Below are 16,134 nucleotides of genomic sequence, written 5' to 3' on the forward strand. Positions count from 1 at the left end.
TCATATTCCTGATTTTGATACTGTACTATAATTATGTAATCATGGGGGAGACTGGTGAAGGGTACAAGCCACCTCTTCTGTACTTTCTTTGCAACTTCCCATGAATCTATAATTATTGCAAATAAAATTAAAAAAAATAATGCCGGTGAAAATCTAGTATACGATCTACTGCAAAACTAATAAACAACATTTAGAAAAGATCAAAGATCAAACAAACAAACAAAAAGCTCTAGGCATTCCGATAGATTCAACTTATATTATTCTACTTCTAGATCAGTAACACCTTTAGTCATATTCAGCATTGACTGGATGGACAAAACCCAGGTTTACGCTATAACAAAATTTCTGGGTAAATGGAGCACAGCTCTTTCATTAACATGTTTTATCTAAATGATATCAAGTAGCTGGATGCTTAGAAATATTTCAGTGATTTGCTGGAATTTAGGTTCCCATACAGGTGGGTGGCATTTTGAAGACACAGCCAATATTATAATAATGAGGTGCTAAAACATGAATCAACATTTAGTGGAAATGAGACAGATGAAAAACAGGATACTAAGCAATTACAGGCTAACTAAAGGCATTGACAAGTAAGGCAACTCAAAGAGAAAGCACAGAGAATGAAGCATTTTAAAACAACTTGGAGCAATGTGGTGTGAATGATTACAGTAGAGACAAAAGCACTAAGGAAACAAGGTCATAATAAAAAGTGCAAAACAATGGAGACTAGAGACAGGACACTTGGGTTGTAGTCCTAGCAGTACCACTGACGCATGATTTTGGGTAAATCACTGAGCCCTTCCAAATATGTCTTCTTATTGTAAAAAGAGAGCACAGTACTAGATAATCATTTTTTCTGTCTTCTAACTCTATAATTCTGATTCACAACTGAAACAGCCACATCAAGTAGCCTAAGTGAAGAAGTCTGCTAGTGGTGACTAGTCGGGTAACTGCTAGCCAGAAAGGTGACTCTACTCAACAGTAAAGTGTGGTTAAAGTATTGATCTTACTAAGAGGGGAATCAGTAATGGCACCATGAATGGTGTGACTTTGAAATTCAGTGGATAAAGAATAAAAACAAAAACAACAACAAAAGTACCACTACTGTTTTTTTTACCTATAAGCTGTCTTTTCAGGTAAAAGTATCTTAGAAAAAACACGATCAACAGCTGTTAATAGTTATTAAATTCCTAAACAAGAGATGCAACGATTATAAGATTGAGTACAAACAAATTTGCAAGAAAAAATAAAAATTCAATGGGTACCAAAATTGAGATAGAATAGACGGATCAAAAATCCAGTAGTCATAACAAGAATTATATAATTATGCTAAGTTTGAAAGTCGCTGTTTAGTGATGCCAGATACAGAAACATAAAAGCAATGTTTGGTATATATGTTTTTTGAAAAAAAAAATCAGGTATTGAACAGGCCTGTCCTGACAAATTTTGCTAAACTTCTAGCACTGAAAGCTATGGCTGTCTCATCTGAACATTATGACTAGCAGGATGACGTAACAGTGTAATTGCATGGCCAAAAAGTAAAGTAAAAATAATATATACATAGCATGCCAAAGTATAGTGGTAAGAACTATCACCTTTATATAAAGAGAATCCTACAATGCATTTTAGATATTTTTAAAATATTTGAACCTGAATCAGAAGTATGAAGCCACGCAAAGATCATAGAATTTATACCTCCATCATACAACGGAGGTCAGGCTCCATTCACAGTACAAAATTCTGCATACTGAAATCTTCAGTTTGAGTGTGTGTGTATGTTACCATGAAGACCTACACAGGTTCAAGTCAATTCAGAAATAATTTTGAACAACTTCCATTGGGAAATATTATTTTCATCGGTTCCCAAAAAAGCCTAAAAACTAAAGCTAATGAGGATCACAAACTACCAAAAAAAACGTACAGAATAAACTTGGTAATTCAATATTTATACGTGTATTTTTTTAAAAAAGAAAGGTGTGCACTAAACAGAATAAAAGACCGTATTTGAAAAGTTTTTTATATATAAGTAGTAAGAGACCAAATTCTACCTTCTAGCAAACAAGTTATATATGCTTAAACATTGCTGAAATTTCTACACTTGCCTATAAATAGGGAGACAGTAGTCCCTTGATTACAAGTATATAGGGGTATACGTATACGCACAGAGATGGCGGTAGCTGAACACGTATCATGGAACAGTGACTGACCTCCATTAAATTAATACAAATTAATTTCCATGAAAAGTCTTCCACTAAATTAACATACGTTTTTATTAGGTCATCTAGACTACTTTTAGTCAAGTTTATAATTAATTATATAAGAAAGATGATAAATATGAGGTATAACTAGAATGAAATATGTAAGATCGATCAAACCAGCTAGGGCAAAAATGACAGGTGAGAGCTAACTCTGATAAAACAAGCAATAGTTTATGGGCTATTAACACATGGAAGTGATTGGATGGAGCCGAAGAGGGGAAGGAGGCAAGCAAAACTAGCAACAAGTGGCCTCAAATAAGAACAGCTCCATTTTCAGTAAATGTCCCAGGTAGTTACTCAAATTACTCTCCCAATACCTAGCACTGTAGGAGTAAGAACGTTGATTGAGGCAGAAGTGGGAATGTGCTGTGGGAGAAGCAATTTTGGAATCTGCATAGACAGGGCAGGCTTGGGAGAGTAGTTGATAGCCAGAGGACAATATAAGGGCAATGAAAGGAAGATAACAAAGGACAGATTCTACCCACTGAGACATTTTGCCCAAGCCACCTTGCCTGTTGCCCAGCCATCAATAAGGCCACCCATTTTACGCATCAGGCCCCCTTGTCCACTAATTCAGTGCTAGCAATAAACTGGCTTCAAAGTGATGTTTAAGCTATGCCCAAGGGTAAACCACAGTGGTACAGAGCAGTAATATTAGATGTTTCTTGAAACACACCTGAAAGGGTAGAACCTTGCTTTACATCATTGTTTTCTAAAGTAAGTTTTTCAAAACACTAGTTCTAAAGGTATTATGACTCTTCTACCCTGGTCCCTGCAGAAAAGGGTCCTGCGGTCAAGTAAATTTGAGAAATGAATTAAAATTAAAGACGGTTCTTTACCGTAGGATTCTTCAAAGTCCTTAATATGTGTGTTGTGAATCTCCAACACTGGCTGTAGGGTATGATATGAAGTATTCCCAAACTTACCTCACCCTAGAACCCTTCTTTAATGGAGCATCTCCAGGGATTAGCGTTCAATGGAACACACATTTTGGGAAAGGTCGTCTAAACACACGTTTTGTGTTAGATATAACTGAAGATGACACTTAAGGTTAAGAAATGACACACACAGCAAGAATCTGTTTTAATTTTTTTTCCCCAAAGCCCCAGTAGATAGTTGTACATCCTTCTAGTTGCTGTATGTGGGACGCGGCCTCAGTGTGGCCAGAGAAGCGGTGCGTCGGTGTGCGCCCGGGATCCGAACCCCGGGCCGCCAGTAGCGGAGCGTGCGCACTTAACCGCTAAGCCATGGGGCCGGCCCAAGAATCTGTTTTAGAAATGGTAATGTTCACTTAAAAATATTAACCTTCTAAAAAACAATGTTTAGCACTGAGTCAGTTTCTCATTTGACGTGGGAAGTGAGAGGGAAGGCTTTGATAGTAAACATATTAGACTGAAATAAAATTTGTGCTTACATGTGCCAAGGAGGTAAAGGATAAGAAAGATAAGAGAGCATTCTTTTTTTCCTAATTCATAGGATGTTTTGTTAAATGCCATATCATTTTCAATTTAAATAACAGCTTTATTCAAACTCTTAAAACAACAGTTTTTGATGCATTAAACACACCTACATTTTATTACTTTATAAAATTTTGCAAGCTTCAGGAAAAACACACAATAGCAGACTTGAAGAGCTGGTATAAATGCAGTGTTTCCTATTTTTTAAAAAATCCAGCACTTACCAGATTTCTGTGTCAGTAATTATGATCATACAATGTTCAAGCTGCAAGAAATTTTTAGAGATGCTTGCTTCAAAGTCTTCATTTTATAGGTAAAGAGACTAAGGCCTGTATAGGTTTAAAGGACTTACCCATAACCAGCCAGTTCTCAAATTGTGCCTTCTTTTTTTGAAAATTAAAGATAATTTGTTCATTGTATTCCAAGGGATGTTAAGTAATCAAAATCACGTCCATCGTGAAATCAAATTTTAAAAAATATTTTAAAAACTAAAACTTATATATTAAGCTAAATAACAGTGTGTGTAGACATATGTATAGATACTTGCATAAACATATCTATATACATACAGATATTTTTACCTGGAATTGGTCAGATGTACATGTATTCATTTCTGGTGACATGGTGGTTGTCTGACCAATGGAAGCAATTTTTTCTGCAGCAGATAGTGGTTTCAATGGTTCCTTGGTGGGTTCCAACATACCCTGAAAGAGGCATATTAGCCATTAATTGTGTATCGGGGAAATCAACCCATAAACTTTACAGAAAGTTAATCTAGCAGAAAGCAGAAACAAAAAAACAGGTCATTTGGAAAGTACTAAAGACAAAAAGGAACTATTCTTAAATTTTGTTTAAAGAAAATCTTATAGCACTATAATGCGAAATGTTTCACAATAATACCTTTGGAACCCAAACTTTTTGAAGAAAGATCCTGTATTTTAAATCAGAATTGTTTTAAAGTGCCTAGTTATCACTGTCACACAAAAGATTACACACAATTTCGGATGACAGGGGTGAGTAAGAGGCAAGCACAATAGTATATTACACCCAGGACCTAAGAATCCAACACTTTTATGATGTTTCAGACACTGAAACTGCAGGAAAAGACACACTACACACTTGGTAGTGCCTGGAGAAGTGAGAGCTGATTCTAAAACACACCATACGATGTAATGACGTCTACATGCTTCAATGTGAATTTAGTGTTTGGTCCTATCCCCACCAAAGGATGGGGGTCTCAATACTTAGTTCCTTGAACTGGCAAAGTAGAGACACAGCCATTTCAGAGGGAAAAACATCTTACATGTTCCACTAGGCATGTTACAAATCTAACACACTTTTTGAATAAAAAAGGAAGACATTCAGGATGGGTGTAGAAACAAAGAGGGAAAAAAATAAGCATTTTGCATCAACACTCTACCAAACATTAATAATAATGGGTAATAATCTAGGTTAATGGCCTGAAAAAAAGCCAAGCTTTGACACATTTTAAAATAATACTCCATAAGCTCTTGAATGTTTATCAACTAGACTAAACAAAAGTCTCCCTTTACCGGGAGAAAAAAATCAAACTTGCTAAGTCAGGAAGGTTAGAATCTGTAAATTTCTAAAAACAAGCTGTCAGGAGAATCCCTCCTCCCCCATAAAACAGGGCATATGCTAACTAAAGCAATTTATAGACTCAATTCTTTTTTTTTTTGCTGAGGAAGATTGCGACAGCATGGCTACTGACAGAAGAGTGGTGTAGGTCTGCGCCCGGGAACCAAACCTGGGCCACCAAAGCAGAGTGTGAGGAACTTAACCACTAGGCCACCAGGGCTGGCCCTAGATTCAATTCTTAACAATGGTACATGTGAAACGCTTTAATCTAGCAGCTTGAAAAACAAAAATAAATTCATGGTTTAAATCAGTATCATATATATTATATAGGCTTTCTAGTGTGCCTTTATGCAAGGAGACGATACATGTGGTAAACAAATACTAGTCTTACCCAAATTTTCTGAAGTGAACTATCACTTAAACCAGTGGTTCTCAAAGTAGTCTCCATCAATAGCTTTTTTTTTTTTGTGAGGAAGATCAGCCCTGAGCTAACATCCGTGCTAATCCTCCTCTTTCTGCTGAGGAAGACCAGCTCTGAGTTAACATCTATTGCCAATCCTCCTCCTTTTTTTCCCCCAAAGCCCCCGTAGATAGTTGTATGTCATAACTGCACATTCTTCTAGTTGCTGTATGTGGGATGCGGCCTCAGCATGGCCAGAGAAGTGGTGCGTCGGTGCGAGCCCGGGATCCAAACCCGGGCCGTCAGTAGCGGAGTGCGTCCACTTAACCGCTAAGCCACGGGGCCGGTCCCATCAGGAGCTTTTGCATCACCTGGGAACTTGTCAGATGTGCAAATTCTCAAGCCCCACCTCAGCCCTCCTGAATAAGAAACTCTGGGGGTGGTGCCCAGCATTTTGGTTTTTAACAAGTCTTCTAAGCAATTTGGATGTGTATTAAAGCCTGAGAACCAGTGACTTAAATAATCATTTCAGGTACTATTCCTCCTGATGAGATCAAAAGATACTGAACAGATCTCATATGTGTAAAGCACCATGGGAAAAATTCAGGTATAATTAAAAATTTGAAACCAGATATGAAAAAGAATAAGTTCCTAAATATAAGGCATCACCAAGATGGGGTGGGGAGAGATACATTCATTAAATCAACTTTGGTATTAAAAGCTCACAAAAAGCATAAAATTATTACTAATAAAGATTGTAATTAAAATAGGAAAATAAAGCATAGATATTAGTCTCTAACTCCTCACAAGACTTAAAGAACTGGCTTATGTGCTGGGCCTAGACCTAAGCATTAAGTAGCTTACTAATTAAGCATGCTGAATGAAAACTCCTACAAATTAAATTCTTAGTTCCTACTCAGAACGTGACAATAACACTACCGACAATCTTTAGAATGCTACTCCTTGAGAAAGAAAGAAATCCAAATAACCAAAAAGTTAAAGAAATGTTTTGGATTGTATTTACCTATAACAGAATAGAGTGTAGGGATGATCAAGGTGTTTTGAAAATACAAGATAACCATTTACAAAGGAGCAGAAACTGATAAAAATGCTCACACAGAAAAGTTTTTGTCCAATTCCACAAAACAAACAAACTACAAAAACAAAACAAAGCAAAACGTTCCAACTCAATATCAGTAATTAGAGCATAGTCATGGAAACAGTTTGTAGATTAAAAACAGGTCATGTTTCACAGCAAATCCATTTTCACATGCACACAAAGGGTTATATTATTTAAATTCTATACCCAGGGTTCCTTAGTTAGTCTTTTCTTTCTTTCTTTTTAAAGATTTTTATTTATTTATTTTATTTTTTCCCCCCAAAGCCCCAGTGGATAGTTGTGTGTCGTAGCTGCACATCCTTCTAGTTGCTGTATGTGGGACTCAGCCTCAGGATGAACGGAGAAGTGGTGCCTCGATGCACACCCGGGATCCGAACCCGGGCCACCAGCATCGCAGCGCGCGCACTTAACCACCAAGCCACAGGGCCGGCCCCTTTTCTTTCTTTCTTAAACATAGTATTTTTTCCTTATTTTCAGGTTATTGGTGAAAGAATTTTAAAATATTTTTAGTTTAATAGGACATTGTTATTCACCAATAACTCAAAGACACACCAAAAACCACAAGCACATCAAACTTTAAAATGTGACTGAATCTTGATAAGGTACAGAATGAAAATTCCTCACTTATCCTAGACTACCTGGCATATCTGAAAAAACAAAATTCAACACATTTAAAACATTAATGGAAAAACTAAAGACCAATTATGGGGCCCGGCCCATTTTCATTTACTATAATTTGGTATTTCCAAGCTTTTATATACCTCCATAGCCTGAATATTGCATTATTTAAAACTGATTACAACTGGATTAAAACAAATGATATCTAAGCCTTCAGATATTCCAGCTTCTTCTTCTGTATTTTATTTTATTTTTTGGTGAGGAAGATTAGCCCTGAGCTAACAACATCCGCTGCCAATCCTCCTCTTTTTGCTGAGGAAGACTGGCTCTGGGCTAACATCCATGCCTATCTTCCTCCACTTTATATGTGGGACACCTGCCACAGCATGGCTTGATAAGATCCAGCACGCCCGAGATCTGAACATGTGAACCCTGGGCTGCCGAAGTGGAGTGTGTGAACTTAACCACTATGCTACTGGGCCAGCCCCTAGCTTCTTTTTAAAAGCAAATTTAGAGCAAAAGAGAGAGAGAGAGAGACCTCTGAAAGTGCATTTTACAAAGAGTTATAAGCACTAATATTACAAAGACAAAAACAAGTTTCACTCTAAAACAAAACAGTGTCTAATTAATGGAATATAGAAAAATTTCCTCAGATCAAGACTTTAAGGGATTTATGAGATCAAAAAGGACACTGTATTTATTCCCTTGATGATCCCACACTAAATGCCCCTTAAAATATACTTTCCATGTCACGTTATGTAAGATGATTTTACAGAACAAACGCAGCAATGATAAATATATGCAGAGACATTTTTGTACTTACCAATCCTGCTGCATACATGGGCACTATAACAGGCTGCTTCTTATTGCCCGTGAAGAGCTACACACGCGTTAGAGAGAAAGAACATATTTAGCGAACGATCTGTCATACAATGAAACAGTTTCCAAAATATGCTTGCAATGCTTTATTACATAAATTGTGAATGATAAACTGAAGAAATTGTTAAATTGCCCTTATGGGGTTATATTTTTGATCTGCTAGTCTAATTCTCTCATTTTATAGTTATGGAAAAACATTAAAACAACTTTTTCTAAAAATAAATAATGATTAGGGAAAAATTTAAATAGATTTATGTTTAAAAGTTAGCATATTCAAAATACATGAACATTTAGACCAACTAATATTTATTTTTCTTAGGAACTAGCTTATCACATCTTGAACAGAAGTGTAACAGTTTTAAAAACACCCATAGGTTGATTAAAAGATTTTCCAAGGTATTAACAAACTTACAATGTTTCGAGTGTCTATTCCCAAGGAGCATAAAAGCTTCTTGTTGCTATGGGAGCCACCCCACTGATATCTCAAGCCATGTGCATCGTGGATATCCTGTAGTTCTGTCCACACATCCAGCAGTTCCCTGTAAAGGTCACGATGAAGCCACCAACAACGGGTTACTCAATAGCTTTCACCACAAATTCTACTTTCAATGTGACTGTGAAATATTATACATTCCAATTAATCTTGTGTCTAACATGAGTATACAACTATTATCTGAAAGAAATCAATAGCCAACACTTTTTAAGTCATTTGAAAAGTAACTAAGTTAAACTCATTTGAAACAATATGCCAGTAATCAAGCAAAAATTGAGCCTGTACGTTATTCTTTTTTTTTATTGTAAAACAAAAACATTTAAAAGGAAGAAATCACTCAGCATTCCATTATCTTATTATAGCCATTTAATATTTGTGTTTTCTCCTTGAGTTTGGATCCACGAACACACAGTTGCCATTACAGCATATATGTAATTTTGTATTTTTTCTTCAGATTTTAAGCATTTCCTCATCTACATATCTATCTTTTTCAATGGCTGTGTAATGTTCTATTAGACTGATACACCATCATTTATTTAGCCACAATCCTACAGTTTTAAATAAGTTGCTTTCATTCTGCAGCTTCTGTTGTTAATAAGGCAAGAATACCTTCCTGTATTTTATGGTGTGTGTGGTTGTAGAGTGTGTTATTTTCTTAGTATGAATCTCCTGGAAAGATATTCTTGGGTCTAAGAGTATAAACTATCCGGACAACTAGCATATTTAAAAAAAAAACACATCTAAACAGTTTTAAGATGGCAAAACACAAAGGTTTTTGTCCTCTTCTCTTCTCCGAAATCACCCCAAAATAAAAATCAAGAAGCAAAAATAATCTCCACCTTCAATGAAATTAAGAGACACTTATAACCCTGCACTACAAACACAGAGGTCACAAAGAGGGACAAAGGAGACCTGCAGAGGGAGAGAATGCCTCCAGAGGCGGAGCATAATGAAACGCAAGAGGAGACCCCAGGAATGAGAAAAACTTTGAAATTAAAGTTAGAAAATCAATCTAGACCCTCTAAAGTCTAATAATTAATAGAAGCTCCAAAAAGAAAACAGAGACAATGGAGGGAAGGTAATTGTCAATACAAGAGAACTGCTCAATACTGAAGAACAGAAGCCAGATTGGAAGGCCCTACCTGGTGCTCAGTCCAATGAATGAAAAAAGACTCCTCAAGATACTTTGTAAAATTTCAGAACACCGGCAACAAAAGATCCTAAATTATAAATTTAATGTGAGGGTAGAAATAAAGTAAAATTTTACCTCCCATGTACCTTTTTCTCTCAGGATGCTATTAGAGGATGTGCTCCACCAAAATGGGATCTAAGTGAAGGCAAGTCCCAAGACAACACGTGTTTAAGAGGCCTAGACTGAATCCATTCCAGATTGGAATAGGAAGATGGAGGACTGCAGGAAAAAAATGGAATGGCCAGCCTGATAGGTTTGATCACAAGTAAAACTGTATTAACAGGTGTTGGAGGATAGGGAAAGGATTAGTAAATGAAAAAGAGAGGCAATAATAAGTCCAGGAAAAAGCTGTACTATAAAGGAAATAGTGGCTTAGTGAACACTATTTACATGATCTAATAATGAAAATACCAAATAACAATTTAACCAAAAACTATGATATAAGTACATTTGAAGACGAAGGGAGAAGAATGGCAGATGTGAGATCTAAATTCTCATCTATCATACTAGGAAGTCAAAAGATAATAAACTTGACTGATTAGAATATTGATTTAGAAATAGCAAAAAAAAAAGCTCAAAAATGGAGAAGCAGGGAGTTATTTTAAATCATGTCTTTTAGCACAATATGATTTTTTAAACTTTAACACAACGTTTTATGTATGTATGTACGTATTTATTTATTTATTTTTTGTGAGGAAGATCAGCCCTGAGCTAAATCCGTGCTAATCCTCCTCTTTTTGCTGAGGAAGACCGCCTCTGAGCTAACATCTATTGCCAATCCTCCTCCTTTTTTTTTTCCCCCAAAGCCCCAGTAGATAGTTGTATGTCATAGTTGCACATCCTTCTAGTTGCCGTATGTGGGACGCGGCCTCAGCGTGGCCGGAGAAGCAGTGCATCGGTGCGCGCCCGGGATCCGAACCCGGGCCGCCAGTAGCAGAGCGCGCGCACTTAACCGCTAAGCCACGGGGCCAGCCCAACACAATGTTTTAGAATCAATGTTTTAAGATAACTTTATAAGTTAGAACAGTTGGAACTAACAAATATATGTGCTATCTAAAAACTGTCTACTACTTACCCACTTTCAGCTAAGGCCTCTCTTGTTTTTATTGGCAAGGGGCTTGTTTCCAGCAGGTGCTTCAGGGAAGTCACTTCCTCTTCAGTATCAGAGACAAATATGGAAGGAAAACATGCTTCGAAAATTCGCTCCAGGCGGTTTAGTAAAGCTGTCTGCATCAAAACACCCCCCAAAGGTTTATTTTCATTTGTCTGATTTTAATAATGTCATAGTTTTATCATTAACACACACACATACCCTCACCCCGGCACCCCGTCCCCTACTCTAAGAGATAGAGGGAAACACCGGTCAGGTACAGGAAACACCAGGTGAAAGGAGCATAACTACTCAGAGAGCAGCTGTTCTAAACGATTACTTTAAACAACCATGGTGATACAGTGGTGACAAATAAAGGCAGTTATACACCAAGCACCATACCTGGTACTTCACAAACATCATCTTATTTAATCCATTACATAATTCTACCAAGAAGAAATTATCACCCAATTGTACAGTGAGACAGCAATCTCCAAGTCTGAATAATCTGCCCAAAGAAAACCAAAAACAACCAACCAGACAGCATTCATATTCTTTCCACCACACTGGCATGTTTCTTACTACCACTCACGTACTCTAGATTTAGGAACAAGATTGGATGCTTGTGAAAAGTATTATACAGAACCTTTTTCTTGGACATAAACACTTGAATTTTGAAAGCTTTTTAGAAATATCTCTGCTGTTAATAGAACAAACCAAAGTAGGAAAAAATGTCTCAATTTTTACTAAGAAATTCAACAGCTCATTTATCATTTTGATGATCTGTGTCGTCTTTTAGAAATTCCATTTCTCTACTCTTCTATGGTGTGTACACGTATTTTTGAATAGAACACTGCCTTTCCTCCAAGCAAAGCCTGCATATTCTCTAGAATATTTTCACTGAGAACATTGGCATTTTGGAGTATTTTAATTAATTAAAACTTGTTGGATTTAGATTAACTTACATTCTTAGGGTACTACGAGGTTTATTCTACATATGCAACCTACAATAACATTTATTCTCACTTTCCTAACTGTATTTCAGATATACACAAAATACTTTCAACTTAGCTCAATCTACTACTTAAACATCAAACAGGAATGCAAACTGTTAATAAGTTAAAGCTTGGAAGATTAAATGTACTACCGAAATGACACCCAGTGTACAAGAAAATGCCACAGCATGGTGGTACTTCCTGCCAAATGACAAAAACAAGTTAACATTTCATTTCTGTTGTTTAGTGTAGTCAGCAAACAGGAAAATGAAAAACAAAAGGAAAAATTTTCACAAACATATTTCCCAAACCAAAATCTCTCTTTTGGAAGCAGTACCAGAGCATACAACTTAACACTGCATAATTAGTCTCAGGGTACTCTTCTGCTATCTCTACAAAAGTTACTCTAACACCTTCATTACATTCATGTGTGTGATATGGGAAAAGGTTCTCAGTATCAATTATGAAACCTACAGTAAAGAGTAGACTCAAGATCCCAAGGCTTGTGAAACTTGAGTGTGTCAAGGGGACCCGCACTTACTTGCTTCAACAAAGGGAATGGACAGACACTACTTTTAAAGGGATCAGATAACCATCTAATTGGAAACATGATAAGCTTTGGCTCCTCCTGGGCAAGGAAGGTAAACAAAAACTCACATGTGACCAAATTTTATTTCTCTGTTAATTAAAATAGACTCTTTCTTGTATGCTCTTTGTTATCCTTTTAACAAGATACAAAAAATATTTATCAAAGGAAAAAAGAAATGACCCCAAAACACATTCAATCATTTGGGCAATATTACACATAACTACCAGTTCTTATGTACACTGGTGAGCGAATTCTCAAATTAGCAGAGTGTATTTGAGGAAACAGAACATTATATTAACCTAATCATTTTTTTTTAACTTCTTCTCTAACCTTTTCTCATAAAGAATATAAATTACATGGAAATTTAAAAAAAAAAGTTCCATATGTCTTTATGATTAGATATGACATTCAATTGCTTCAAATCTTTTGTTGAGTGAGATAGAGCAAAGGGTGGCAATTTCTTCTATATAGGGCCAGAAAGTACATATTTTCGGCTTTGCAGGTCACCCATAAACAAATAAGTGTGGGTATGTTCCAATGAAACTTTATTTACTAAAACAGGCAGCAGGAAAGATTTGTCTCTTAGGCCATACTTTGCCGATCCCTGAGGTAGAGCAATAAATAAACAACAAAGATTCAAATAACCTGAATCCACTAACTGAAGAGCACTGCCCACCACAAGGAGGAACTCCAACAATTCAACAAGAAAGCAGCTAAGTGAATTAACAAAGATTTTGATTAAAATTAAAGTTCCTCTGTCATTTACTTTTTTATTTTTATTTTTTTTGTGAGGAAGATCAGCCCTGAGCTAACATCCATGCTAATCCTCCTCTTTTTGCTGAGGACGACTGGCTCTGAGCTAACATCCACTGCCAATCCTCCTCCTTTTTTTTTTCCCCAAAGCCCCAGCAGATAGTTGTATGTCATAGTTGCACATCCTTCTAGTTGCTGTATGTGGGGCTCGGCCTCACCATGGCCGGAGAAGCGGTGTGTCGGTGCGCGCCCGGCATCCAAACCCGGGCCGCCAGTAGCGGAGCGCGCGGCGCACTTAACCACTAAGCCACGGGGCCGGCCCCTGTCATTTACTTTTAAAAGTACATCAATTTCCAACTATCCACAAGACCAGTTTGACGGTAAAAGGGTATCCTCTAAAAAGAGTTTCTTACTACTATCTTGTTCATGGTAATAAGTAATGTCAAATTTCATTCACTACTAGTTAATTCCAGTAAGTAAATCGTTGATGTAATGATAACACTTGAATAGAAAACTATGGACCCAAGAGGCTGAGACTCAGTTTCTGGATTTATAAACTGGATATATCAGGGCCTACCTCACAGAGTGGATAATGAATTGGAGGATTAAATACTTGGCACTCAATGTGTGCTCAAGAAGGGGTAGCTTATATCACTACTATTGTTATTATATAGATGATACACATGGATACAGTGGCCTGCCAGGGAATAAAATAAACGTCCAAACTAGGTTCAAATCTCACTAAGGATGTTTCTCTACCACTATTTAGCATTCTAAATCATTATGAAAATACTTATCTCAATCTATCAATTTCTACCATATTATAAGAAGAAATTAAATAATCCAAATATTTTGCATCCTCCTTAAGATCCTCCTATCAAGGTGGAAAAAAAGTACTTAATTTAAAAATATCTATCTAATTTTTTTTGGTGAGGAAGAGTGGCCCTGAGCTAACACCTGTTGCCAATCTTCCTCTTTTTGCTTGAGGAAGAACAGCCCTGAGCTAACATGTGTGCCCATCTTCCTCCATTTTGTATGTGGGATGCCGCCACAGCATGGCCTGACAAGTGGCGTAGGTCTGCGCCTGGGATCTGAACCCACGAACCCTGGGCCGCTGAAGTGGAGCACATGAACTTAACCACTACACCACCAGGCTGGCCCCTAAAAATATCTATTTTTAAGAGCCACTATATAAATAGAACCTGTTACTGCTACTCTTTGTGGATTCTGAACTTTGGAAATTGATGAACATTTTGGTTTACTTGTTGGCATTTGTGACTTAAATCTTGATCACCTTTATGAAATACAAAGTGTGTAAGCCACACTTTAGGTGTGTTTAAGAGACCTTTACTTCCCAAGAAGCACAATGAAGTTAAAAGTTCAAAAATGTGATGGAGTAACTCGGTAAGTAGAACAGGTACAAGAATATAATTAACAACGCTCAGAAGAGAAGTTAAAACAACCTACCACAAGAACAGCTTGTCTTGTGACCAAGCAGACAGGTTTCTTTCAAGAAACAGATTTTCCAAAACAGATTATAATCAGGAACTAAATTCTTAAAAAATCATTGTTATTTTGAACACAAAATTTGAGCATGATATAAAAGGTATATCAAAACTGTGATATTGGTAAAGGTTTTGAGTTTTTTAATTTAAAAATTATTAAATAATTTTAACTGTTTTAAAATATATACAATTTTTTCCTCAACACTATCAGCGAGGACAGTTTAATATATGTAACAGCCTTAAACCAAATCAGTAATAAAATTAATATCATATCAAAACTAGAGTCAGTAAAGTAAAATATTATTTAAACTTGGATTTATTCTACTGTGCATGAGTAAAAAGGAACTTTATTTATATTACCTTACTTAGATAAACTCTTGTTTTTATATGGAGTATATCTAGCCATAATAGAAAGTATACTTCTGATTTTGATTAAATGGGTGCACTACTCAATTTTTTAAACTACTTGTAACCGATTAATTCAGAAAAAGAAGATATAAATTGAACAGTGATATTTATTAATATGTTAGAGTATAAGTGGACTTGTATTAGACGTTAAATTCCAAAAGATTAGATTATTTGGAATTAGCGGTCAAGTCAGACTGGCTGAACTCTAGTTTCCCTAGGCAGATGAGGCAGCATACGTAAACAATATCAGTATAACCCAGTTCAAGAAAGTGAAGGCCTAAATTCAGCAAAAGACCAAAAGATGTTCACTGAAATAGTCAGAAACTGCAAAAGTCTGATATGGTGCATTATGATTTTTATTTAACGCTTACATAGTGCTTACCACGTGCCAGGCATTATTCTACATGCTTTACAACTATTAGCTCATTTAAGTCGCATAAGAATCATATGAAGGAGGTAACAGTAATATTATTACCCCCATTTTCTAGATGAGAAAAATGGAGCACTGAGAGGTTAACTTGCCCACAGAATGTGACATGGGGAGGCTGAATCCTAACCTAGGTAGTATAGCCTCAGAGTCCGTGCTCTTAATCACTATGTTATGTTGTCATTAAAGCAGTTCTAAGTTCAATTTCTAAAAATTACAGGAGCTTTGAGGGCAGGGACCATGTCTTATCTTGAATCTCCAGTACGTAGGTTCCTGCACATAGTTGGTACAGGAATGTTAACCAAATCAATGTGCACTAGATTACAAAAAAAAAAAAAAGCACTTCACTCA

General features: G+C 36.4%; 1 protein-coding gene across 4 annotated transcripts in view; it reads right to left on the reverse strand.

The window, feature by feature from the left end:
- AFTPH (aftiphilin) overlaps positions 1-16,134 on the reverse strand; it is a 69,083-nt gene that overhangs the window by 15,301 nt on the left and 37,648 nt on the right. For all 4 annotated transcript variants that reach the window (XR_015553641.1, XM_004435622.3, XM_087436660.1 and 1 more), the window contains 4 exons: positions 11,092-11,243; positions 8,744-8,870; positions 8,276-8,332; positions 4,297-4,419 (listed from right to left, as the gene is read on the reverse strand). Coding sequence is in view for 3 of the 4 variants with exons in the window: in XM_004435622.3 (XP_004435679.1) it covers positions 4,297-4,419; positions 8,276-8,332; positions 8,744-8,870; positions 11,092-11,243 (459 nt within the window). In the remaining variant the exon portion in view is untranslated. The remainder of the gene's footprint in view (positions 1-4,296; positions 4,420-8,275; positions 8,333-8,743; positions 8,871-11,091; positions 11,244-16,134) is intronic.

Source organism: Ceratotherium simum, chromosome 11 (assembly GCF_057802395.1).
Source record: "Ceratotherium simum simum isolate JZ-2026a chromosome 11, ASM5780239v1, whole genome shotgun sequence".
Lineage (NCBI taxonomy): Eukaryota > Metazoa > Chordata > Mammalia > Perissodactyla > Rhinocerotidae > Ceratotherium > Ceratotherium simum.